Source organism: Prionailurus bengalensis, chromosome B3, assembly GCF_016509475.1.
Source record: "Prionailurus bengalensis isolate Pbe53 chromosome B3, Fcat_Pben_1.1_paternal_pri, whole genome shotgun sequence".
Lineage (NCBI taxonomy): Eukaryota > Metazoa > Chordata > Mammalia > Carnivora > Felidae > Prionailurus > Prionailurus bengalensis.
The window spans coordinates 18,598,706-18,624,782 of record NC_057355.1 but is presented as its reverse complement, the minus strand read 5'-3'; the positions used below and the strand labels follow the sequence as shown (position 1 = coordinate 18,624,782).

The 26,077-nt window shown below is 46.9% G+C and overlaps 1 protein-coding gene across 4 annotated transcripts in view; it reads left to right on the top strand.

Moving 5' to 3' along the window:
• The window catches only part of ADAMTS17 (ADAM metallopeptidase with thrombospondin type 1 motif 17), a 346,681-nt gene that overhangs the window by 221,802 nt on the left and 98,802 nt on the right, over window positions 1-26,077 (top strand). For 2 of the 4 annotated variants that reach the window (XM_043554792.1, XM_043554791.1), the window contains exons 14-16: window positions 7,675-7,802; window positions 20,265-20,385; window positions 24,874-24,942. In XM_043554792.1, the coding sequence (XP_043410727.1) occupies window positions 7,675-7,802; window positions 20,265-20,385; window positions 24,874-24,942 (318 nt within the window). The remainder of the gene's footprint in view (window positions 1-7,674; window positions 7,803-20,264; window positions 20,386-24,873; window positions 24,943-26,077) is intronic. The other 2 variants (XM_043554794.1, XM_043554793.1) reach the window with 1 other exon arrangement.

Below are 26,077 nucleotides of genomic sequence, written 5' to 3'. Positions count from 1 at the left end.
TCGTTTTGGGGTTGGCTTTTACTCTTTGCCTAGAGTGTTTGAAAAAAAAAAAAAGTTTGGAGACCAGTTCACAACTCGCTGAAGACGATGATAGGCACAGGTCACATTTTCCTTCCAAGAGATTTCTCCCAACTCAAGGGAGGCTTCCCCATGGGCCGCTGCAGGCATTTCCAGTGGCTGATAAACTTCTAGGTGGTATATCTTGTCTGTAGGATTTGTGATGTCTATTTATCATTGATAAAGACTGCCTTCCCCCCCAAACTCCCCCCCCCCCACCCACCCACCCACCCACACAGCCTCCTGTGGCCATGGCCTAGTTCAGGGTTTTTTAGACTTTTGTCTCCTGGAGATAAGACTGTATTGTAATGATGACAATATGGTCCTATTTGTTGTGCACATCATATGCCAGGCACAGGTTAGCTCTGCATACATCATCTCAATTAATATGCATAATGAGCCATGCAGAGAGGAGAGGTTACGGGTCATGGGACCTATCTGAGTCCCTGCAGCTGATAAGAAGCAGGGAGGGACCCCAGTTCTGGAGGAGGTGACTCAGAAAATAACCAGCTATCATCTGGCTTCCCATACTCGAGTAAGAGAGCATGACTTCAGAAGTGTCAAGTGAAGAGGCTTTAATAAGAACTGCAGTAACAGAGTCTCTAAGGCTTCTATAGGAGAATGAAGTTCCTGTGCCAGGTCTTAGGTTTCTTCTTTGTGGTTTAAAGAACTTCTAAAATCTACATGCTGCAGTCTGTTCTTACAGGGTCAAGTGTACCTAGCTGTAGGGGTAGACCCAGGCATCACAGGGAGTAATGGCCTCAGACCTGTCGCTTTTAACCCAGCAACCTGACCCACGTGCTTTGAACTGAGTTGTAAAATAACATGAGATGCTCTAAATCATCGCAGATAATACTGACCCGCTCAGCTATGGGCTCATTTAAAAGCATCTGGGAGCTCCCCAGACCTTTTCCTTTTTAAAAAAGAACACCACCGTTTGGAGCTGTGTGATTGTAGGTATACCATCACCTAACCAAGACTTCAAGAGAAGAGTGGCCTCCGTACCCTCAGCTGTTTCTGCAGACCAAGGAGAGAGGAGGCTGAGCAGACTCCCCCTCCCCAAAGGAACACATGCAGCTGGACGCAGGGGCTTGCCCAGGATCCTCACTTCTCTCTGCCCGGCCATTCCTCAGATGCAGGAAGACACAGGAGGCTTCCACATGTCACGAGCACATTCAAGCCCCTAATCTGGAGGGAGCAAACCCCAAGCAGAAGCTGTTTCCAGCACTGCAGTCACTGCGCAGTCAGTCACTGCGGAGCCGACTTGTTTCCAAACCATCAGCCATCCCAGCCTGCTGGGTAAAGACTCCTTAGGCCCTCTGTCGTGTCCTCTGCTGCTTGTCAGGAGCAAAAAGAGGTCAGATCTAAGAAATACTCACCCATTTCCACCCAGCTATGCACACAGAGTTGTTATTCTTTCCTTGGTCTGCTTCAGCTTTCAGTTCTCTTTTATTCGATGCAGAAATCCCACTTAAATGGCTGGTTTTCCACAGATTTCTCCAAGTCCAGATTAAGCTTCTATTTTACTTGTAACCACTTTTGGATCACTGAGCTCTAGTTCTCTTATCATCACAGTGGCTGAAACTGATGTCTGCCCTGGAACCCCCTCCAAAGAAGCTTCTCAGGGCAGCGATTTGGGGAAGCTTGCCGGATTCAGAATATGTTCTTGCCCACTCACTTTTCATGTCTCTCTACCAAAACCATCAATAATTATAGCCAGAGTGCTACTGCCTTTGATCTGGAAAGTGCTACCCTATTTGATAAGGACAGCTAGCAGGCAGTATGCATTTTGTCTTTGAAGGAGGGACCCCAAGTTCAGGGCTTTGCAAGGGTAGCTTGACACCTCCTCCTCCGGGGTGGAATTGTCATGACTTCTTGCATATTTGGTTTCATTTCCCTGTCAAATATAAACAGAAGCCAGTATTTGTGAAAGGAGCATTTAACAAGGATGAAAACAAAATAATAAATGGCCAATTCAGAGGGCAAGGGGGAGAATACAGATTATAAGTGCGTTCTTCTCAAAAATCGGCTTATAAAAGGCCCAATTCTAGCTCAGCCGTGATGGGAACGATTCCTGTGGTCGGGCTCTGGGCTCTCTCGAAGCCCATTATGACTGCCCTATTCATAGCATTGCTATCACTGCGGAATTCTTTGGCGAGTGACGCACAGTTCAAGAAAGGGGAAGCTATATTTTTTCTTTTTTCTCCTGCTGAAAAAAAAAAAGAATTCTTGCAGAGGTAGATTTTCCAAGAGAGGGTTCAGGACCACAAATCCATACCATCTCCAAAAGAAGACAAAGGCTCTCCTTAGAAAATAGTTCTGGGTGGGAAAGCCTTTAGACAGAAACCCATTGAGATGCCCTGTTGCCAGACCCACCCCATTTCTGCTTTCCCCATGGAATCTCATTTAAGTAGAAACCTTCAGGAGTTCAGTCCTTCCCGCCCAAGCCAGCAGGCCACATGCCCACTGAAGTGTCGGAGAGCTTGGCGAAGGCCATGTCTGGACGTGGAGGTGCATTCCCAGCGCCTCCCCGGCATGGCAGAAGCCACTCTGGGTCTTAGCCTTCCAGGGGCTGGAGGGTATGATGGTTAAGGACTCTCTGACTGCAGTCCGGCCAAGCTGACTCCACTTGCTTAATGAAACAGAGAAAGTTGTTGCAAAGATGAAGGGTGTCTCAGATCCCGAGGGCCCGGATGAGGGTCTGAGGCCAGGGCCTCTGAAAATATCTGAACCCCCTCTCCATGCCCACCACAACTAATGTGTTTGTGAGTTGTATCTTCCTGCCCCCCACCTTCAGATTGGCTTTCTCATGATTTGTCCACATGCAGGCTGATGGGTCACCCATAGCACCTTTCCTGATAAAGGACCTTTATCCTTTATCTGAGCGCTTTGGGGCCAGATATGGCCAAACATTTTTGGTGTTAGGTAACAACAGTATATCGACCGTATATTACTTAATACTCCCAGTGGAGCCCTGGAAAGCACCCCACAGTCCAGGGACGCATGTGATGTCTCTACCAAGTAATCCATGAACAATCTCTAATGAGGATACTGCACACTACCAACAGCCTCATGTCAGTCAAGCCCGGTTTGGCTGCCAAATGTGTTTGCCACAAATATAAGAACATGCTTGCAGTTTCCAGAGCTTTTTGGAATTCTGGATTATGGATAAGGGGGTATAGACTTATTTCAGATCCATCAATCATGAACAGACACAGCTGTTCCATATCAGAATTTAGTGATGATTTTTTCAAAAGGGAGACTCTGATTGGTCTACCTGTGGCTACACTTCGTCTAATCAATTGAGGCGTGGCTATGAGGTTGTGGTGGAGAAAAAGAACTGAGTGGCACAACTACAGTCAAGTGGCTGCTTCTGGTCCAATCAACTAAGGCTTGGCTTTGGAGTCATGGTGGGCAGCTTTGGGGATAGGGGACAAAGCAGCCTCCTCAGCATGTACCCCCCCCCACACACAAGATAGCCAGCCAGAGCTAGAGTGAGCACTTATGATGGCCTCAAAATTCAGTGGTGTCTCCACCTTAGTAAGACCTTGTAACCACTTGGCAGAGAGAACAGCAAGAGTGCCAGTAGCCACAAGTGTCCTTTTCATCATGAAGCACCAGGAGGAGTCCTCCAGGCATCCAATGAGCAGATATGATCAGGTGGCCCTCAAGCCCCTGAGCTCATCTCCCCTGCCCTGTGTGGTTTCTTCATCAAAATATGAGTCCTGGAGACAAGTGAGCCAGCGAGAGACCAGGATTTACAGCAGACAGTCCAGCCTCAATCAGAATTTCATCTTGGCACATATCAGCCAAGAGGGACACTCTAAGCTTCTTTCTTTGGAGTGTGTGGTTGTATAGCTTTTAAGATTTGACCTCCTTCTGTACTACAAGAATGTAAGATACTGTGCTCAGAGAAAATCAGAGCACCTTATTTATCTGGAGGTTAATTGCCCATCCAATGGGAATATTCAGGGAATTTTGAGGGGCTTCTCCTCAAGTTTTATAAAGGTTGTCCAGAGTCCCTTTGGGAGAGAGTACTACACCTTCCTAGAGGTGTGGGTTACCCTAAATTCTGAGCACAGATCTCAGAAAAGGAGATGGACAAATGGAGTTTCAGTCTGAGCAAAGGAAGGAAGTGTTATGTCTGAACGCTGTTCTGGAGTCTGAGTGCCCCCAGACTTCCCAAGCCAAGGAGGACAGTGTCTGCAGGTGCAAGAGTCCAGTGTGGATGGAGTTGAGTATACTTTCTTGCCTGGGGTCATTGCTGAAAATCCTCCATTTGAGGTCAACCCCCCTGCTTTGGAGAATCTCTACTTTCCTGTTTACACCAAAGGGCCCCCAAAAATCTTCACCCCTCGAAGTCTGGTCTTTCTAACTTGTCTCAAAAGACCCTCTACTTTTTCACCCAAATCCCATTTCCATTTCTGCTCAAGTAAGAGTATATTCAGAAGCCAGAAACATTCATGAAACTAGTGGTTTGTTTTCAGTAACACCATTTTGTCTCTTGGTTTTTTTGGCCCCCAGTGTCCGAAAGAAAACTAGGCTGGCACAAAGAGGCTAGGGTCTGGCCCTGCCAATCAAGGGACTCTGGGTAGCCGTACCTTTCCTGAGCTTCACATGCTCGTCTATAAGATGGAGCAATGACAGCACCCACCTGAAGTGCACAGGTACCACTTAGCATGCTGCCTTGTACACTGAATATAATTAATGTTATTTATGATTTTATCAAAATCATCACCATTATTACTGCTATTGTACAAATCACTTCAAAGCTCAGTTATGCCAAGTATTGAGGCAGTTTAAAGGTAAAATACGTAGTTTTAAGATTTCTTGGACCCAGGGGACCCTTCCTTCCTTACAATGTAACATTAGAGGAAGCCTACCTAGGATGTGAAGAAGATATACCCGTTAACTCAGACTGGGGGCTGTGGTGCTGCATTCTCCCAGTCATTCCCCAAGGTGCTCACAGGAAACCTCAAGGTCCCAAAGAGCACCTCAAAATTTTTGTCAGATGAGCCTCCCAGAACCTGATCTCAGTTTACATTTTAGTTTCCCATACCTCTTCCACTGGCTGCCTTCCTGGGTCATTCCACTTAAATGGAGGGACAACTGCCTCTAGCCTGCTAGCTGGGAAATGGGTCATTCTTTCCACTTAATGCCCTGTCCTCTGACAGCTCAGGTCTATTTCACGTGGCTTTTCACAGTCTGCCTCTTCTGGGATTTGCTGTGTACTTGTCCCTTAGACCACCAGGGCCTTGAAAAGCATATACTACTCATCTTTCTTTCCCCACAGTGCCACAAGAGTGCCTTGTGTGGTGGAGGGGCTCAATTCCTGTTTTTCGAATGAATAAACATTGAAACATCATTACTTTACTTACCTGGGAAACTACTCTTCACAGCAATTTCCGCCCACAACTAACTGGAACAAACAAGCTGAACATTTCTACTGAACCTCTGTAGCTTCTCTCTAGTATTATAAGACAAGACATCCCACTGGGCATGTTGGTCAGCAGAGCTCCATGAGAGAGGAGTTTTGGAAAATGGAGGTGAGACATGAGAGAGGAGCTTTGCTGAAAATGTTGGTGGTTTAGTGAATGTCATTCAGTCATGAAAGCTGCAGAGCCTGGGTGAGACAGCCCATCTGCTCTGACAAGAACTATCCAGCTGGAATGTCAAGGTCTTCTGAGGCCAAGTCAACTCCAGAAGCCTTTTTATATCCCTGCTCTTCCTCACCTGAAACCAGTCGAAGGACCCAGTGGAGAAAGATCATGATGGAAACAAAGGGCCTGACAGAGGCAGCACAGACGTGCTGCTGTTTCTCTCTCTGGAGGTTTCCTTGCAAAATAATCACATAAACATCATTGGAATTAGGTGACAGAGAGAGAAGGGTGCATTCCTCTTTCTCAGTTACATACGGAAGAACAAAATCCATTCATTTATTAAAAAAAGAATCTTGATTTTTCTGTTAAGATCAAGAACGAGGCAAGGATTTTTTTTTTTCACCACTCCTTTTCAACATCATAGTGGTAGTCCTAGCTAATGCAATAAGACAAGAAAAGGAAATGAAAAATACACAAATTGGGAAAGGAAAAATAAAACTACCTTTGTTTGCAGATGACATGATGATTTATGTAGAAAATCCAAAAGAATCAGCAACAAAAAAAAACAAAAAAAATAGAAGAAAAGAAAAAAACTCCTGGAATTAGTAAATGATTATAGCAAGGTTACAAGATATAAAGTAAATGTACAAAAATCACTTTTGTGTATACCAGCAATGAGCAAATGGAGTTTGAAATTAAAAGCACGATACCATTTACACGAGCACCCAAGAAATGAAATATTTAGGTATAAATCTAACAAAATATGTATAAGATCTATATGAGAAAAACTCTAAGGAATGAATTTAAAAAATTAAATGGGGAGAAATTCCATGTTTCAATGATTCATGACAAGAATCAATATTGTCATGTCAGTTGATCTTGTCAACTTGACCTATAGATTCAGTGCAATCCCGATCAAAATCCCAGGAAGTTATTTTGTAGATATTGAAAAACTAATTCTAAAGTTTATATGGAAAGATTAAAATATTTACCAAGTCCTTCTGCAATCCAGGTCCTGGACCTGGCCTGAGGACAAGAGAGAAAATCTCAGTCCCTTGTCCTCCAGGGGCTCCAAGTACTCTCAATTCTTCAAATCCAAAGATAATAATTAAAATCCATCCCTTTCAAACTCTTTTAGCAATGGAACTCACCTTATAAGAAACCCTCTTGTATATGTAAGTTACTCAAACAATTATAAAACAATAGGATAATAGTTAAGGGCTTTAATGGAGGCATAAGCAAAGTGCAGAGGGAGATTCCATGTCAGAGATGGCATGAGAGGAGAGAGCTCTGGAGTAGAAGCTTCTAGGGTGATAGGAATCTCCCAGAAAGCTATGTGCAGACAGAGGTTTCCAAGCAGAAAGAAGAGTTTTGGCAAAGGCATGAGAGCTTGTCATGTTCTAGGAGCTCTCTTGGTTCTGACATGACCCTTCCAAGTTGTCCTAGAGGCTGCTATGTTCCTGTATTTTACTCCTGCTCAGTTTCTTCCAGGACCTTCTTGCTACATATCTCAGCCCTGCAGTTTTTATCCAACAGCCAGTGGAGCACTAAAGCTTTTAGTAAAAGCCACTGCTGTAGAGACATCCATGGGGCTCACACCCCCTCCTACCCAAAGGCATTCTGATTCACCTTCTCCCCCTTTCCAGCCCCCACAACAAGAGACGCTCCTAGTCTCACCCTTCATATATATTCAACTCACTTAGATGTTAGCACACAACAAAATGCTTTTTCAACCTGGTATTTTTAATGTCTTAAAGAAAAGGAAGAATAAGATGAATAAAAGCCCACAGAGCCCTCACCCACGTGTTGTTCACCTGTGCCTGAGGGTCTTTCTCCATTTGTTGTGTTGAGTGTCCCAAGGGGCAGGTCCATGTCTCTGAGCATGTGCCAGGTTCCTGTGACCTTTATTCCATGCTGACCTCTCATCATTTGGGCCACCATCCATATGCACCTGCACCTTGCATGGCCCACAAACCACTTCCCACATCAATGTCCACCTTCCCCTTTCCCTCCTCAGATAAACCATGTGAACTCTACTGCTCACCCCTTGGGAAGGAGTCCCCGCTGCTGGTGGCCGACAGAGTCCTGGATGGCACACCTTGCGGGCCCTATGAGACCGACCTCTGTGTGCACGGCAAGTGCCAGGTGACGTGTTTTCCTTGTATCTTTGGTGGGGCTTTCTTTGGAGGGGAGCCTCCCTCACCCCAGAAGGTTTCAGGGAGGGGCAGAGCCCTGGGGAGGGAACGGATTTTCTCCATAAGGCACCCATGGTGCTGTCTCCGGCAGCTTGGCACCCCTCCCTCCCTCAGCAGTGACTGAGCATGAAGCTTATCTATAGGCCAGCTGGGAGTTGAGGTGGCTGGAAGAGTAGTGGCGACATCATAATCTCAAAAATCTTAAAATAACTTTAGCCATTCCGACGAAGGGAAGAACAGGTAGAATGCTAAGGTAAGACTGGAAGATGTATGTGCATGTGCTTTTGGACAAGCTATGTTCTGTTCAGCTATAAAAGATCTCATCGAGCTAAGCAGATTCCTTCACAGGTGGTTCAGTATGCTGAATTGAATGTGCTGGGAATTCAATTCAATATGCTGGCTTTGGGGACAGCTGCAATTTAGTCCCCAAAGCCATCCTGGTGTTGGATGTCTGCAACTCATTAGAATGATGATAAGTAACATTCAAGAAGACAAAAGGAAAAAGAGAGGGAGGGAGAGGGGATGGGTAGAAGTGCACCTTCCACCTGCGTTAAATCTGCCTGAGCTGGGGGCTCACCTGAAGCTGGGCCCTCCTGACGCAAGGCTCCCTGGCCCAGCGTAACGGTCCTATTTGTCCATCAGAATGGCCATCCTCCTGATGTGTACAGCAGCTGGAATTGGGGTAGGAGTCAAGAGGGTGTGTGCCCAGAGGGCCATGACTCAGATGATGCCACCCTCCATTGTGCTGTATGTGCCATATTTCCTGCTGACTCAGTTGGGTCTGCACCTGTCATGAGAGAGTCCTTGCCTTCAGCCACAGACATGTGCCCTCCTCATGGTTGAGGCCAGGCTGCCTCAGCTGTGTCCTCAGCAGGTGAGCCCACTGAGAGCCGGAGGAGGCGGTGGCTCCCAGAGCCCTCAGCAGGCAGATGGATAGCAGGGTTGCTGTGAATTTGGCACAGAAAGGAAAACCAGGGCTTGCCCCTGATTTTCACTCTTCCTTGTTTGGCCTTCATTGACCAGCAGCTGCAGCATGAGACTAATAAGCAAGGAGTCCACTGACCAAGGGCTTCTGAGGGGTCTTCTCACTTTGCTTGGAAAAGAGAAACTGCATCCCAGGAGCCATGTGGCTACTGATGCTTCGGGGTGCCCACACCTCCCAAAGTCAACACCCATCTCTGATGTCCAGATTCATGGAACTATTAAAAGCATGTGAAAAATTTTAAAGTCTAGGGGTCACAGGAGAGAGAAACTATTATTCCCCCTAACTATATTTACACCAGAAACCTGCCTCCAGGCCTGGGACCGACTGACCCCATAAGGTAGTGTGTCTTGTTTGTTCTCTCTGCTTCCCAAGCATGGCTGAGGGCAGCGTTTTGGAGACAGAGTAAAAGGGGAGGCAGGCAGCAAGACACACAAATGGAACCTCTAGGGTGATTCCTGGGGCCATTTCAACCCTAGTGGATTTTTTTTCCCTGCAAAGTCCAAACTAGTCCCCAAACGGGATTTTCCAGAAAAAAAGCTTGACAATATCCAGACCCCTCTGGCCCTGCCTAGCTTTGTTATCAAATCCAGATATGCATGGGTGACAGGCACTAGGTGCCCAAGAGTCTTGGCAAGGTGTCCTTCTGGGGAAGGAGGCCGTGATGGTGGTGGAGTTGGACCCTCAGGGCTGCAGCGTTGTCGTGGAGAATGTGCAGGGCCTTGGGGGGTGTGAACACAGGTCTTATCATTGTCACCAGAATGAGGAATTGCCGGCATTTCTCTATAAATCTGCTAGCAAATCAAGTGGAGGATTTTTTTCTTTCGTAACTTACACACTTACAGGGCCCATCCTACAGCGTGGCGATGAACATTTCTTTAGGGACAATTTTCCAAGTAAAAAGCACTTGTGCCCTTTAGAAGGCACCATCTGAGCTACCTCTGGGCTGTTGCCAGCATCTTTTGCAATGTTCTTGCCAATGTGCAGACATTTCTAAGAGTCCTGAAATTTTCTGGCCAGTGGGGTCAATGTTAAGTGGCCAGACATGATTTCAGCTCTAAGTGATCAGTGCCAGTGGGTCCCTTCTGTGACCTTGGTTCTTTTTTTTTTTAATGTTTATTTATTTTTGAGAGAGAGACAGAGCACGAGTCGTGGGGGGGGGGGAGGGGGGAGGGACAGAAAGAGAGGGAGACACAGAATCTGAAACAGACTCCAGGCTCCAAGCTGTCAGCACAGAGCCCCACGCACGGCTCAAACTTCCGAATTGGGAGATCATGACCTGAGCCAAAGTCGGACATTCAGCCTATTGAGCCACCCAGGTGCCTCATGTGACCTTGGTTCTTACTGCATACTCTTCAATTAGGGAACTTCCCTGCGCCATGATAGCAAAATATCCAGTTTTTCAGTCAGAACAATATGGGTGAGATGCCACCCAAGGTCTCTACCAGGTCTCTGCCAGCCTTCAAGCCAGAACCTGCCCTACACTTGGGCGTGATGGCAGTAACATGGGTACACCTGCCTTACCATTCCCGGATGCCACCCCTTCCCTAACCCCCACCCCAGTCTCTCTCAAATGCCTGAAACAATCATTGCATTTACTGACAGCTGAAGTGAGACTAGCACTAACCAAGCACCACTGCTCAGCACAGGAGCACTAGGGCACACAGGTACAGACAGTGGCCCCTCTGGCCATGCTCTGTGGCAGGTGGGCAGGCTCATGCTCATTGGAGCCTTGCCCCACCTGTCAGTTCTCAGAACTGCCATCTCCTCTGCATGGATGTTCCCAAGTACCAGCTGCCTCCAGGCAGCCCACCAGTCCTAGCAGGAAGACCACCATCCTGGTAGGTGGTGGGAGCATCCACCCATAAGGACCTCATGAAGTTAAATCCCTGCAAAACAACTCACTTTTTGACGGAAGTTAAAAATAGCACCTGTGATTTTTCTAACAGCACTTATTCCTCTGAGAGAAACTATAAAGGTTAAATTTAGCCCCTTGGGGAGTCCGTTCTCATAAGAATCCAAATGAGTAAAGTCAGAGTTAATAAAGTTTTATAAGAATGTTGAGCATACTTAAATAAGAGTATAAGAAATTAAATACAAGTACAGTATCGATACCTAGTTACAGTAATTGCCAAAGTAGAATGATTTGGATTCTGGTGGTACTTGTGAATGAGTAAGGCAAAGAAAATCCGTTAAAGAGAAGAATAGTAATAAAAAAAAATCTTGAGTTTAGTGAGCAAAGGATCTGTACCTATTCACCAATACTATTATCTAATTATATTGGATAAAAGGTAGAAATCATCCACATTTTATGTAAGACAGCACTTACAGAAATACTGCCATGGTTCACTTACTAGCTTTTTCCTCTGTTCCCTTCAGCTATAAATTTTGCTATTTTAGGGTGGCAGAAGGAGTTCTGGGAAATTTTGAGAAGCATGGTGACGAGCTGGTAGGGAATGGAGGGGACAAGAGGCTCCCACATGGCATTTTGAGCAGATTCCACTAAGCTCCACAGAGCAGGCTGATTCAAACCAGAACACGAAACATGGAAATACCATTTTATTCTGCTTTTATGAGGACTGAGTGGAGTTTCATTTCAGTGAGTCACAAATTATTTCACATGCTGAAATGAAACTTAACAGCACTCATAAAAGTGGGAGCGAGCTGGGGAAAGAAACACAAACATTGTCTATTTTTCGGCAAGTCTGTATAAATCAGGACTCCCATCATCCGCAGTGTCTACTGTTGACCTGCAGAGACAAAGAAATCAAGTTCATACGTTTCAAATGTACAACTTCCCTCAGAGCTACTGACCTTCAGTCGATGAGTCAAAGTGAAGGGTAGATCTGAAGATAACCTGAGAGCAGGTACACTTGGCTATTCTTTAAGGCTTCACCAGCTCACGTACACTCATAGGCCTCCAATTAGGGTCCCACTTCTTTGAGATCCTTACTTGTATGCATATCCTGGGCTTGATAAACACCCAAAAGACTTTCAGGTCCCATAAACTTCCTCGGTGGAGGGACTGTGTCCAATTATCTGTGCTCCACCAGCCGCTGGCTTGGAGGAGAGCCTTTGATTACATACTGAAAAGAGAACAGCAGTGAGTGGATGCATGGGTAGATGTCTCCCCTGCTCTTAGGACTCTAGTGATTCTGGAATCTGGAGCCCATTTCAATGAACCATTTTCACTGTCCAGTGTTTCTTGCCCTCCCATTTTGTGTATAGTGGTCCATTAGGCAAATAGAATTACTTGTGGAATTTAGGAGAATTCTAAGACTCTGGCCTCAGAGTCCCCCTGTGTGAAGAAGGAGGTAACAAACATATAGGAAAACCTAACAGGTGTTTGTGCTTACGCCTGTATTTCAACAACACCTTCCTTGTTGCTGCTTCTCCCCATGTCACAACACTGCAGTTGACATCTCTGAAGTGTGTGACTTTTGGTGCCGAACCTTTACTGACAGCAGTGCCTAAAAAGTCTGGAGTCATTCCCTGCACCCCCCTTTGTCTAATTAACTTCCCATTGCAACTTCTGGATTAAGCTGGCAGATGGAGCCTCACGTGGGACTCCGCTAAACCGATGGTAAATGCAGAATAGCACAAACCATGATGGTGAAAAGAAGCAGAGGCCCTTTGACAAAAGAAAGATACCACCTCTTTGTGGAGGGTGGAAGTGAATGGAAGTTTCGTTGAAGGAACAAAGCAGCCGAGGACAGAAATGAAACGAGGAGAGTCGCAATGGAAAAGAAAGCAGAATGCTCAAGGGAGTCTAGGACTTGAGAACAGAGTGTGGGAGTGAGGTGTGGGCTGAAAATTGTAAGAAGGCAAAGGGTCATACAACATGGCTGATCATGACTGGCCCTGCACTTGGAGCTTGATGGGCTGTTAGGTGATAAGCTCAATGCAAAGTATCAGGGGGCTCCTTTCCAAAGTCGTGTGATAAACTGTATAAGGACAACTGAGGCAGATGTGCGACCTCGGCACTTGAGCACACACTCACCCTCCTGAGTTTAGGGGTGAACTCCAGCTTTCCTCCCACCAGTCCCAAATAGAAGCCTGCCACATGACCCCTCCCACCCCCAAATATAGAGCCCTTTCAGTCTACCTTTCTGTACCTCATTCTCAAATACGAGTGGTCAACTGGAGATCAACAGCTATTTGAAGAAAACCAGCAGCAGGAACAAGAAAGACCAAGAAAAACAAACAGAGAAACTGACCCTGGCAGAAAATTGGGATAATCATAGAATTCTCCACAGCTAAATTATCAATCAAGCATGTGGACAAAATAATTACGAGACACAGAAGAACTTAGAAATTTTATTTTCCATGCATCCATTCTGAAGAAATTATGTGTAGCTTAATAAGACAAAGGTAAAGTGAAAAAAAAAAAAAGATAAGCACAGTAAGAATTGGTGCAACTAACACAGAAGCCCAGGAAACACTGGGTTGGGGGCTGTGCCGCTGGCCTGAAAGCATTCAGTTAAAATTAAAACAAGAAGTCAGTGGCATCCCTCCAACAGAAGAGACTGAATGAAGCATAGTTGGAAGATAGCTATGAAGTTAAAGAGTGCAAGTGCTTCTATTCCTGGTCAAAAGAAAACAAAAAAACAAAGACCATGCAAACCTATATGAGAAAGTCCCAGTTCAAATAAGAGACAATAAACTTCACCACTGGGGAAGGGTTGCTGGCAGGTTCAGGGTGCAGAAGAGAGAGACAGAGGTCCCATTCTGAAAATCAAAGTCTCCTGATCCCAGTTTGCCCAGGGCCCAGCTCGGTAAGAAGCCATCATTCTTGTGCATTTATTGAACACCTGTGATGTGCTTAACACCATGCTGGCTGCTGGGATCAGGTGTGGGGGACAAGAATACAAGAAGTCACAAGAAGTCTTAGAACTCTCCTAAATTCCACAAGTAATTCTATTTGCCTAATGGACCACCATACACAAAGAATTGTAAGACACCACCCTCCATGTGCTTACGGTCTGTCCCGAAGATGAGACTTAAGCAAAACCCTAACAACCAAAGGTGAAGTCATAATTGAGAGCCAGTGAGATTTGGTTTAGACATAGCAGAAAGTATATAGGGTAGAACTGGGTTCATTCATTCATCAAATATTTATTGAGCACATTTCACGTGCTAAGCACTAATGTGTGCTAGACATTCAACGGTGAGCAGGACTGAGAGGGTCCCTGTCCCCATGCAATGTGCAGATGAGAAACACATAAACTCACAAACATGGTCTCTCCAAGGACTGGTCCATGTGAAGAAGAAAATGGTTTCATAGATTGAGAGGGGGATTGGAGCTGAGGAAGACTGAATGACATGGTGGGTCTCTCCAGGGAGATGGCATTTATGGAAGATCCAGCCTCATGAAGACAGAACAGAATGATCCAGGCAGAAGGTGGCTCCAAGGCTGGTAGGTTCCAGAAGCAGAGGAGATCTGGGTGGCAGGTGCTGGAGGAGTGGATGTGAGGGCAGAGGTGTCAGGGCCCACACCCTACAGGGCCTCAGGCCATGACAGGAATCTAGATTTCATTCTGTCGGGAGTGGAGGGATTGAAGCAGAGGTGTGAACCCACCTTGGTTATGGAGAATCAGCTGTGTGGGGCCTGAATGGAACCCAGGAAACCAGGTAGGAGGTTGTTAGGGTGAGTCATGTAGCTGAGAGGCAATGGGACTGGGAGGAGATTGGGTTCAGTGTGCATTCAGAGGACAAGGGAGGAAAGCTGAGGTGATGAGCAGGTGTCATGGCATCGTGGAGCATCTTGAATCCCTAAGTGTGGACGTACTCCACCATGGGTCTTCTCATCTCTTAGGTGAAGATCAATCTGGCAACAGAGGGGAGGAAACAGGTACAATAGGTCATGTCCCGAATAGTGAGGGTCTAAACTGGGCTATGACCGTGAGCGTGGAGAAAAAGTAGACACTACAGTCTATTAGGGGACAAAGCCACCAAGTCAAAGAAGACGGAGAAATGGCCACTATATGTGGTGACCAGGAGGTTGTCTGTTGCTGGTGATCTTCTACCGAGCAGGGGCAGGATTCTGCAGGCAGAATCCAGGTTTCAGATCACCAAAGATGGATATTTCTCACGTCTGGGAGAAATGGCTGCAGTGTGCATGGCTCATCCTGTCCCCTCCTCCAGCACAGCGTGCTGAGCCCTAAAGCCTTTCTAGGCTTTTTGTGTGTTTCACAGGGACTGCCTCTACCAAAAAAGAGCTTGTGCTTTCCCCACCAGTTCCCTACCATCTTGAGCCTTTGATTAATTATGCCCCCGGCAGTGTCCTCCCCTGGTGTCCTACATACCCCAGTTTGTTAGCAGAACAGGGCTCAGACCTGCAGATGCTGACCAGGAACTTTAAGACCTGCTCTGAAATCTCAGAAATCGGTAGCAGGAATGCCTAGTGTATGTGGAAAAGTAACTGCTAGGGATCGCTAGGAAAGCATAGGAAGATCCTAGAATTCATTGTTTGCTTTGGTTTGGTCATCTTGCCCTCTTAGAACACCAGTCCTCATAAATACAATTGCTAAAACTCCTCTAACATTCAGAATTAATGAGTTGTATGCTTTGGTAACTTCCATTTTGAAAAAAAAAAAAAAAAATCCCAGTCCCTTGCAAAAATATTCTATGTCACTTGCACTAACTGTGGGGCAAAGGGAGAAAATGCCACTATTGGCAGGTTAGTTTGACTTCTCTTCTTTGCCTCTGTGATTTGCTGCTTCTTAGACATTGACATCCCTTGTGTGCCCTGCCTTCAAACACACGAGGTGCCTAAAATAATACCAAACAGTGGGCAGAACATACAAACCTGCCCTGACCCCTTGGGTGTCTTGAAGAATTAATACAAAGGGTGACCATGTGTCCTTGTTTGCACATGATCTGAGAAGCCCACTGGGGCAGTGACCCACTGCGTGGGGGCGCTGCTTGATATTATGGGAGAACCCACCTGTGGATGACCCTCTGGACACTGGCTCTCTCTGCATGTTTCACGAAGAGGGACCAGGGGAAGGATGTGGTCCTGCCTACTTTGTCCTTCCCTGTCTTCCTTTTTTGGAGAGGGCAGGGGTTCTGTGGAAGGACAATTACCTTTTGAGCCCTACTGTGCTCAGATAAGGTACTAGCTGTCCCCCATCCCCTTAGGGGGAGGATGGTCTGTGTGCTGTCTCCATCTGTCCTGACAGCACCCACCTGTCACGAGGGTCCCAAGAAGTGAGCCAGAGGAGAGGTCATTTTTTTTAACCTCTGAGGTTGAGGTTGAGGTTAATATTCCAGTTTATAGAATGGGTAAACTGAGGCTCCTATCCAAATCTGTAATTATCCTCAGGATATGCATAGTGACCACAGTCTTGAGCATGACATTTGTGGAAGAGAAGCTTATGGCCTACCTGCCTGGGTAATTTAGCCCTAATCCAGAAGGCAGTTAGCCTACAATTTGAAGTCATGTCTGAGTTACGTTTGCTCTTAGAGGTGAAGTTTTAGCAAAGGAGGCTGGTTTTTAAAATTGAGACAAGATGTTGGGTGGGGAAAGGGGAGAAAAGAGCAGAGCACTTTCCCCCTGTATCCAGCCATTGACAGTTTTACACATAAGGTGATATGAATCCTACAAGCAAGGCTATCAAAGGCTCCAGATCTGAGTTTCTGTTTCCCTGGTGGAGAGGGGTAGCAGTGTAACTGCCCTGTGAGCAGAAGGACCGAACAGCATCCAGGTGATCCGTGAGGCCCTCAGTTGAGGGCATTTGGGGTTTTGTAACTAGAGAGTGTGTCATGGTGGAGCCTCCCATGGATCATTTACCTGCCCTGGGCACCATTGTAGGGGGGGATCTGCTTCCTGAGAGTATAGGGGAACCCGCCTCTGTTGTCCTTGTTGCTCTGTTAGCCTCCCCCACATGCCTCCAGGATACCTCAGCCCAGAACTGCTTCAGCTCAGGGGTGACAGAGGATGGAGGCAGCAGTAGTTACTTTCCCAGTGGGAATTCATGCCTCGGGTCTTTCAGTGGCACGGGGCGGGGGGGGAGGGGGTATCAGTTAAGTAGACACTGCCTCCTCGGGACACAGAAAGCTTAGCATCCGTGGCAGTGGCCATCTCCATGAGGGGCTCTATCTCTGAGCTCCAAACCTAGCCCAGTGGTCTCCCAATCTGACCTGGGCCCACAGCATTGCCTGAGAACACCCTGGGGATGGCAGATTCATGGGCCCTGCCCTAACAATGGGTGACCCGCCCAGCCCTCCAGGTGATTCTGGCATGCTGGAGTTGGAGAACAGCTACCCCACGTGATCTTGTGGCTCTGGGCCTGGGAGATCTTTGGTCCACCCTAGAAACTGACCACTGCTGGTCAGACTGAGAGGAGTTGTTTCCTTTAGGTTCTCCAGAACATGCAGAGCAAGACTTTGTCTGAAAGGGCATACCATCTTCATAGACTAATTTTAGCTCTCAAGAACAATTGTCCCAATCAAAAAAATAAGCAGGTGATCATGTTTCAGAAAGGATCCTCCATTGTCTCAGATCCAGATCTAAGCCCATGCGCTTTAGATGCTTTATTTGGCCCCCTGAGAGGAACAGACACTGATGAGGATGGGCCGCACCGGCTTGCCTGGAAACATCCTAGACTCTCAGAAAAGAGGCAGGTGCTAGTTCCGTGCAGGCCAAGCATGCCCTAGTGGCCCCACAGACATCAGGCCTTGCTGGGCTCCCAACTAACTTGGACTTCTTCCCAGAAAAAAGGGAAATCAATGCCAAACATTGTATCTACTTAAACTCTGGATCCCCTGAGGTCTAAATCAGTACTGGTCAGAGCTTTGCTGCTGCATTGTATACATGTTCTTTTTGCCACGTTTTGGGAGCCGTGGCGAGAATATCAGGAGGAGTAGAAAATTGCTCCCTAACTTGCCTCTGCTTGTTTGGGGCCAACAGCATCTCCTGCCAGGATTGGCCATGAGGGCACCTAGTGCTGGTCTGGCTGTGCAGGCGCTTTGCAAGTGCTCACTTAATCCACAGCCTTTTCTCCTTCTCATTTGTCTCTTTCCACCGAGGTCCTTCTTTCAGGGGACTCTGGGAGAAGTGGTTTGCTCATCTAGGAAGGCATGTGTTCTCCTAAGCGCCCTTCCTCCCAGTGGGGTCTTTGCCCTGTTCCTCCCTGAAGCACCTCCCATGCCTGTCCTTCCAGCTTCCCAGTGAACTCCTGCTCTGGAAGATTGCAAACTGCACACTTTGCCTCCTTGTCCTGATCGCCTAGCCAGAGGGCACGTGGCCTTTTGAAATTCTGGCGCAGATGCTCTCCTCACTTTCCTTTTTCTCGCGTTCTTTTAGCTTCTTTATTCTACATTCTTGCAAACCCAGCAGGCTTTGGGAAGGGGCCCTACCCTCTCCAGAATGCCTCCCAGTGACCCTGGTCCTTGACTGAAGACAATCAGGGGAGATTCCCAGGCAGCCAGGGCTAGGAGGCAAGAGGTGAGGTACTGCTCCTGGCCCCACCAAACAACTTGCTGTGTGGCCTTCGATTCGTCAGGTGCCATCATTGTGGCTGGGGGAAAGGTGGTCTGGACAAAGTGGGATGCTAACTTAGAACATCTAGAAGCTATTTAATCAGGAAACCCTAACAGAGGTACCAGATAGGGATGGCAAGCCAGCAGGAGTGTGGTTAAAAGATAACAGGAAGTCCGCATAGTTAGAGTCTAGAGCTCAGAGCACCTGAGAGAGAGGGAAGCCACGTGTGGCGACAGGTCAGGATGACATGAAAGAAGCCAGCGTTTGGGGGCCGGAAGCAAGCTGGAGCTTTAGAACCCAAAGGAGCAGCACAGATTGACAGCACACGTGCAGCCAGGGCCCTCGCTGACCATGCTGGTTGAGCAAAATTTTGGATCGTGGCTGCCTTGGATTCTTAGCCCATATAATTTTGTATCGAGCAACTTTACAATAATCAGCCCGCAGTCCCAATCATGAATCTAGGCAGCTCCTGCAATGTTCTCCAGGCTCCAGGTCCACTGTGGCAGCCCGTCTTCCTCCAGGCTGTTCTTGGGTACAGCCAGGTGTTGCAGATGGCGTCTGGGTCTCCATGATCCCCAGGCCCACCCAGACCTGCCGGGCACAGGATCCCACAGTCTGTGCCTTGACAGCCCTCCTAGAGAGGCGGATGCACATTCCCGTTGAAGACCCACTCCTATCACGAAGCAGGGGGTCCTGATTAAGTTGGGGAGCCAGGAGGTCATGAACTGTTCAGCCAGCTCTACTCCACGCCCTGCTGGAGTGGGGTGCAAGGAGGGAAGCCCCTGGCCAGACTCACCCAAGCGTCATGGGAAGGAGTGAAATCACCTTGGCCTGAGTTATCTGGCTGTTGACTTCCTTATGGCCTGAACCGTCAATCCCTAATGCAGGGCACGGGGCAGTGGAGAAACTCCGTTCTTGTTCTGGAAGTACTCACTTCAGGGGGGAAAGCGGAGTTTCAGCAATTTAGCCAACACATACTCCGTGTTCGCCAGAATATAAAGTTAGATGTGTTTTTTTGCGGAATATAAAATTCTCACGCATTTTTTTTTTCTTTTTAAGGAAAAACAAGAGTTCACAATCTTTTCCCAGTTTTCCCACACTGACTTGGGCTGTGCCACCCAGAACCACTCTGGGTCAGGTTACTCTTCTCTGCCCTCATACATGCCTTTTTTAAAGTTTTGGGAGACATGGGTCTTCTTGGGCTCAGTCTCTATAGGGAAATGGGGGGTCTCATGTCTTCAGCCATGTCTCAAGGAGCTCTGGGCTTCCTGGCCTCGACAGAAAAGTTGGTGTCGTTTGTGTATACTGTTCTGTTGGCTGTTAGAACCCAGATACAGGTGCCCCACACAGCCCCAGGGAAACATGAATTCTGTGAAGTTGTGGCCACACCAGTGGATGTGTGGGAGTCAGAGGCATGGCCTCTGCCTCAGGAGGTGCTAGAAAGGCCAGGCTTCAGGCCTCAGTCTGACTTCTGAGGCCTAAATATGTGCCTTCCTGGGTCCCCTCCTCTGTAACAAATAATAAAAAATATGTCTGGCAACTATGTGGGTATAAAAACAGATATAATACAAGCTGGATTCTATTCATTTTTTTCTCTTCTGATTTTGATTTTTGTTTTGCATTTATTTATTTTTGAGAGAGGGAGACACAGAATCCAGAGCAGGCTCTAGGCTCTAACCTGTCAGCACAGAGCCCGATGCGGGGCTCGAACCCACAAACTGTGAGATCATGACCTGAGCTGAAGTCAGATGCTTAACCGACTGAGCCACCCAGGCGCCCCTTCTCTTCTGATCTTGAAATAAAATATTTTTGTGGGCTCTGAGAGTCCGGCAGGCCCCAGGCACCATGCCTGCCAGGCCTGTTGGAGAAGTCAGCCCTGTAGAGATTCTCCTGGAAGATCCCTCTGAGTCTTAGACACAGAATAACCCGGCCCTTTGGTTGTTCAGAAAATCGGCTGTGATGGCATCATCGGGTCCGCGGCCAAGGAAGACCGGTGTGGGGTCTGCAGTGGTGACGGCAAGACCTGCCGCGTAGTGAAGGGCGACTTCAGCCACTCTCGGGGCACAGGTGAGTGCGAAGTCCGAGGGACAGGGGACCCTGGCCATGCATGGGGGGTGGGGAGGGTGTGGGTGAGGGGGAGCCCCGAGGGTTACTGCCGCTGCAGGACAGCCTGTAAGTGTTTATAGATTTTAATTCCTTTACCCAAAGCCAATGATCACACACCTTCTAGTTGATAATAGGTGACCTGGCCCTTCAGTTTTATGATTTCTGAAAGGCAAAGAGAAAACATTTTAGCCAGATTATCTTTAGGTTCCTAGAAGCGAGCCGTTTCCCTATGGTGGCCAGTGGTGCTGCCCTGACCTACCCAGTGGGCTCCCCTGCGCTTTGCATCAGCCTGTCTTCCGATGTGACATTGGCCAGGTCGTTTTTACCTATAGACGGAAGATTCTCTGAGTGTTCTGTCAGCTAAAGTAGGACTGCATTTACACATATCCCTAAAACACGCATGAAGCCGAATGTTCCGGGAAGTCTGAGCTGCCTCTCTGGCAACTGTGAATGCAGAAGAGAGGAGTCTCCTGTTTCCCAGATGTAGACCTCCCCCAACACTGTGCTTACAGAGGTCCATCCAAGTTCAGCTGATGGGTCTTTGGAGGCTTTCTGCTAGAACTATCTTCGCAGCTATGGGCTGCTTAGCCCAGAGGTGGGAAATGGTTTCTGATCGCCTGTCCTGGGGGACACTAGCTTATGATGTTCAGGGATGTGTCTGGGTTGACACATAACGAGGGGAGCATGAAGCAGGCAAGTCCTCTGGGGAGAGAGCTCTTCTCAAAGCCTTAGTGAGTGTCCGCTCCCCCAAGTGCGACATCACCAAGGTAGCTTGGTGGGCGGAGCTGAGCTGAAAAGTCTCTATTCAAATTTGAACGATTACTTTCCATAGAAGCTTTTCCCTTCAATTTTACCCCACAGGGGAACACAATCACAGGTAATCCTCTCTGTCCCACAGAACAGGCCTCTGGGAATGAGGCAGAGAGGAGAAGTCTGTGCATGCTCCCCCTCTCCTCTATCTGGATAGAAGACCTGGTCTAGCGGAAACATTCCTTCTTGATACCTTGCAGAAAGGGCAACCTATTGCACAAGGATTTTGCAGGATCTGGTGAAAGCAAAACCAGAGGCAAATGTAAGCACAAAATTTAATTTTAAAATTATGCTTAGGAAGTGCATTTCAGGCCTGGTTTCTGGATTTTAAAGACAGGTGCCCAGTCTACAAAATAGGACACTTGTGTGAGAATCTGTGCCTGCTGTGTGGCTCCTGAGGTCAACTGAGGAAAGTAGTGCTAGAGCAAGTCAGTTTGGGGGGAAAGTGCCCTCCGAAGCTACACCTTCTGGGACAGTAGTCACAGGCCACTTTAGGGTATTCAAATTTTAGTTATAGGGACGTCTGGGTGGCTTAGTCAGTTAAGCATCTGACTCTGGATTTCATCTCAGGTCATGATCTCATGGTTCATGAGTTTGAGCCCCACATGGGACTTTGCACTGACAGTGAGGAGCCTGCTTGGGGTTCTCTGTCTCCCTCTCTGTCCCTGCCCCACTCGAGCACACACACGTGTGCACTCTCTCTTAAGTCAATGTTTAAATTTTTTTTAATTATAATTAAAATTAAACAAACTTAAAAGTTCAGCCCTCGGTCCTACTAGCTACATTTCAAGTGTTCCATTGCCACACGTGGCTAGTGGCTCCTGTGCCAGACAGCACAGAGAGAGAACATTTCCATCATCGCAGAAAGTTCTCGAACAACACTGCTCTGGAATGTTGGTGATTTCTATTTGTTTTGACATGTCTAATGGCACTTTCTCTGTTTGGATCCCCAGCTCCAATCTGCCATGAGACTCTGACCTTGCCTACTTAGCAACAAAACCTCTGCAAGTTTTAGTACTGATTTTTTAAAAAGTGGGGGAGAGATTAGAACCTTTTATTTAAATTGGGGCACCTGGGTGGCTCAGTTGGTTAAATGTTCTACTTTGGCTCAGATCATAATCTCATGGTTTGTGAGTTTGAGCCCCATGTTGGGCTCTATGCTGACAGCTCAGAGTCTGGAACCTGCTTCGGATTCTGTGTCTCCCTCTCTCTCTGCACCCTCTGTGGGTACTCTGTCTCTCTGTCTCTCTGTCTCGCTCTCTCAAAAATAAATAAACATTAAAAAAAAAAAAAGAACCTTTTATTTAAATCAAATGTTGTTCAGTAAACTGAACTAACTGTAGTTGCTCCCTTATGTGGAAGGCAAGTTGAACACATCTGTGCCCGCTCCTGCCCCCGGGGCAATTCAGTAGAACACTAAGGGTGGTTCTTTCACACACCTTTGAAAATCTCCACTGGAGGCAACATCGCAGCTCATTTCCAAGAGAACCCCAATGGGGATAAAAAATGTTCTCTGTTTTTTCCTGAGTCTAATCTGCTTGTTGACCTTTGATCTCATCATGAGTAGATGCATTCTTCCAATCACAGTAACTTTTTTTTTTTTCTTGCCTCCCCTTTCTTCATCTTACCTGTTCACAGGAGGAATGTGGGCAGGAATGTGTAGGCTTCCTCCCAGGGAGGTCAGGATTGTGGGGCTCTGGCAGCCAGTCCCCTGTGCAGGGACAGAGAACCATTGGAAGCCTCCTGGGGGTAGCTGCCCCCACCCAGACCTGTGGTTAATGTGCTTCCTTCCAGCTTCTGGTGCACAAAAGCCTTAGCAAACCTTCAGAGAAAGATAAGCACCCATAGCTTCACCCACCTGGAAAAGTTCTGTCCTGAGCAGTTGCCAGATGTCACATCTTTGTTTTAAAGTCTAAAGTTGTTTTTCCCAAGTGTTCACCGTCTGTGAGCAGAAGCTTATATCATTGTGGATTCTGCTTACAGAAGATGTGCATGAAATGCTCACTCACACATACATGAATTGCTATTTCACATAGCTTCATCAACCCTGTAATTGTGGTCTGACATTCTGGAATGCACATATACAGAGATACTGACAAAGGGTCACCAATAGTCCATTTACCCAGCAAACATTTATTCAACACTACTACATTTTAATTTTTTTAATGTTGATTTTTGAGAGAGAGAGAGAGAGAACATGAGCAGGGGAGGGGCAGAGAGAATGGGAGACCCAGATTTCAAAGCAGGCTCCAGGCTCCGAGCTGTCCGCATAGAGCCTGACACGGGGTTTGAAACCACGAACCGTGAGATCATGACCTGAGCCGAAGTTTGGATGCTTAGCCGACTGAGCCACCCAGGTGCCCCAGTGCTACTATACTTTGAGCATGAGTTGTACAGAAATAAAAGCTAGAGGTTCCCCAAGTCGGTCACAGTCGAGGGAGGGAACCCCCAGGCAAGCAGCTTGAGTGTGAGGCCAAAGCATCTCAGTGGGGGGTGCTGCGGGGCCTCAAATTCTCCTGGGCCACCTGGCCCAGGCCTGCTGAAAGATGAGGGTGGTCCCCAAGCCCTAAAAGGCCAGTAGAAATTAACTGACAGTGGGGGATGGAGGAAGGGCATTTCAGGCTGAAGGAAAAACCCAATTTAGGACTGGTATAAAGCCCCAGGTCATCTGGGTGACTCCAAGTGTGGCTGGATGGATTCAGTAATCCTGTCAGTTTAGATAGGAAGGTAACTTTCATCTTAGCCCAGCTCCTAAAGATTGGGAAAAGGAGGAATGTCTTATCACCCTTAAGGGTAAATATCAAAAAGAAATACCATACCAGAAAGATAACAAATAATCAAATTCAGGATTTTTGCCCAATTATCTGAAGTCCTGACCCTTGCCTGAACCCTTCTGGGTTTTTTCACCTAAGTGCTTGAGCTGAGAATCCAGAGCAGACCCACACAGGGACTGTGTCCACATCCCCCAGGGTATCCCCCTCTTGGGTCCTTGAGAGGTCAGTGTTGGCTGTTTAGTATACCCCCTGGCCTATTGACTCCTGACTTTGAAGCACCGAGGCCTTCAGCAACTCGGCTATAGGAGGGATCTGCTCGAATTGGCTGTCATATTACTTCCTGGATGGATGGAGGGCTTGCACATTCTCAAGACTTTGGTTGAGTTCAAACAGTGGAGTTTTTTAATTTAGAAATTTGGAAGTTCTTGGTGTGCTGCCTTCACCTCCTTCACTAAATTGTCATTGTGACATTTGTATCTTTCTCCTGTGCTCCTCCTCAGTGCTACAAAAATGACTAGTACCCACGGAAGTCCCCACCAAGAACCACTCTATGGGTTCCGAATCGCATTACACTTGCTCTCAAAGAGAACCTCCTTAAACGATGAATTTTTAAAAGAGAAGGTGATGTCATCTATCCCTTTTGAGTGCGGATGGATCCTCAAGTCACATATTTATTTATTCAGTAATTACCTGTAGAATCTCTGTCACGTGCCAAGTCTCTCCGTGTGGGGTATGCAGGTTCTGTGGAGAAATTTACCCTCTATGATAACAAATAATGAGCCTTCTCTCCACCGTGATTAAGAACACCAGTCTCAGTTCTGGAACTGCGCATGTAAACCAAGTACAATATACTTCTTTTCCTCAGTCAAGAATAATCCTTGTACGAAGGTGTCCACGTGTGTGATGGCAAAGGCTGTTCCCAAGTGTTTCTCATGTAAGATGTTTATATATTATGTGCAGTACCAGTGGTTACACGTGTGGTGTGGGATTCTTTCCTCGCTTACATGCCTGAATATTTTCTGAGCACAGTCGACGGGAATGAGTCATGCATGAAGCCATGGATAAACACAAAGGCCATTAATCACTTACGTATAATCGATGTGTAGGACTGATTGCGAAAAAGAAAAACTGTAGAGTGAAACCAATTTTAAAGCTATAAAAGGTAAAGGGTTATGAGATTGGAGACCAGAAACATGCATTAGTGTGCCATGGATACGTCTTCATTCTCAGCCACACCTGACACTTCGGCAGAAAATGCGAAGACGTGCCAGAGAATTTGCCAAAGGTGGCACTTTCTTCCATAGCGAAGTCTCCATACCACAGGGTTGGTTTCCCAAAGGGCAGGGGATAACATCCTCCTGATCTTCATAGTAGAGATAAGGTCATGGCCTTGCTTTGGCCCACCTACACTGACCTCGCGTTCTGGGAACTGAACAAGGGTATTAGTCTGGCCCCCGGCTTCCCAAACAATGAGGTCTTTCCAATTAGACCCAGAACAGCCCTTAGGGATAAACATCAAGATAGAGGTATTCTCATAAACAACTTTTGTAAAAAGGGAAAACTATAAACTTACACAAAAACCTAAGTATTTTATAAGAAAACTACAAAAAAAAAAATTGAACTTTGGTTTCTTTTACATGTTTGATACAATCTTGTGAAAGAGCTCCAGGCCACATAGCCAGAGTTTTACCTGCATTCCATCATGGTACCTTGCCAGTTCAATGGTTTTCTTTCAAAGACAGTTAATGTTACTAAAAAACACAAAAAGTGATCATCTAAAAGCAAGGCTACTTGGGGAATTCAGACAAAAATTATTTTGCAGGGGAACGTGTTCATAGCCTGGTGATATTAACTCGTCAGAAGATTTAAGATCGGTTTCAAGTCAACATCACACTGATGTTCCTTCTAACTACTCGTTCTTACAGCAAAAATTACCTGTCCTCCCAGGAGGATGGCAAAGGCATTGAATTTTATCCACGGCTTCCTCATGAACCCAAATCACATCCCTCTAACTGGATTTCTCCTACTTGATTGCAGAGACTAGAATGAAAAATTATTCCAAAGATAAA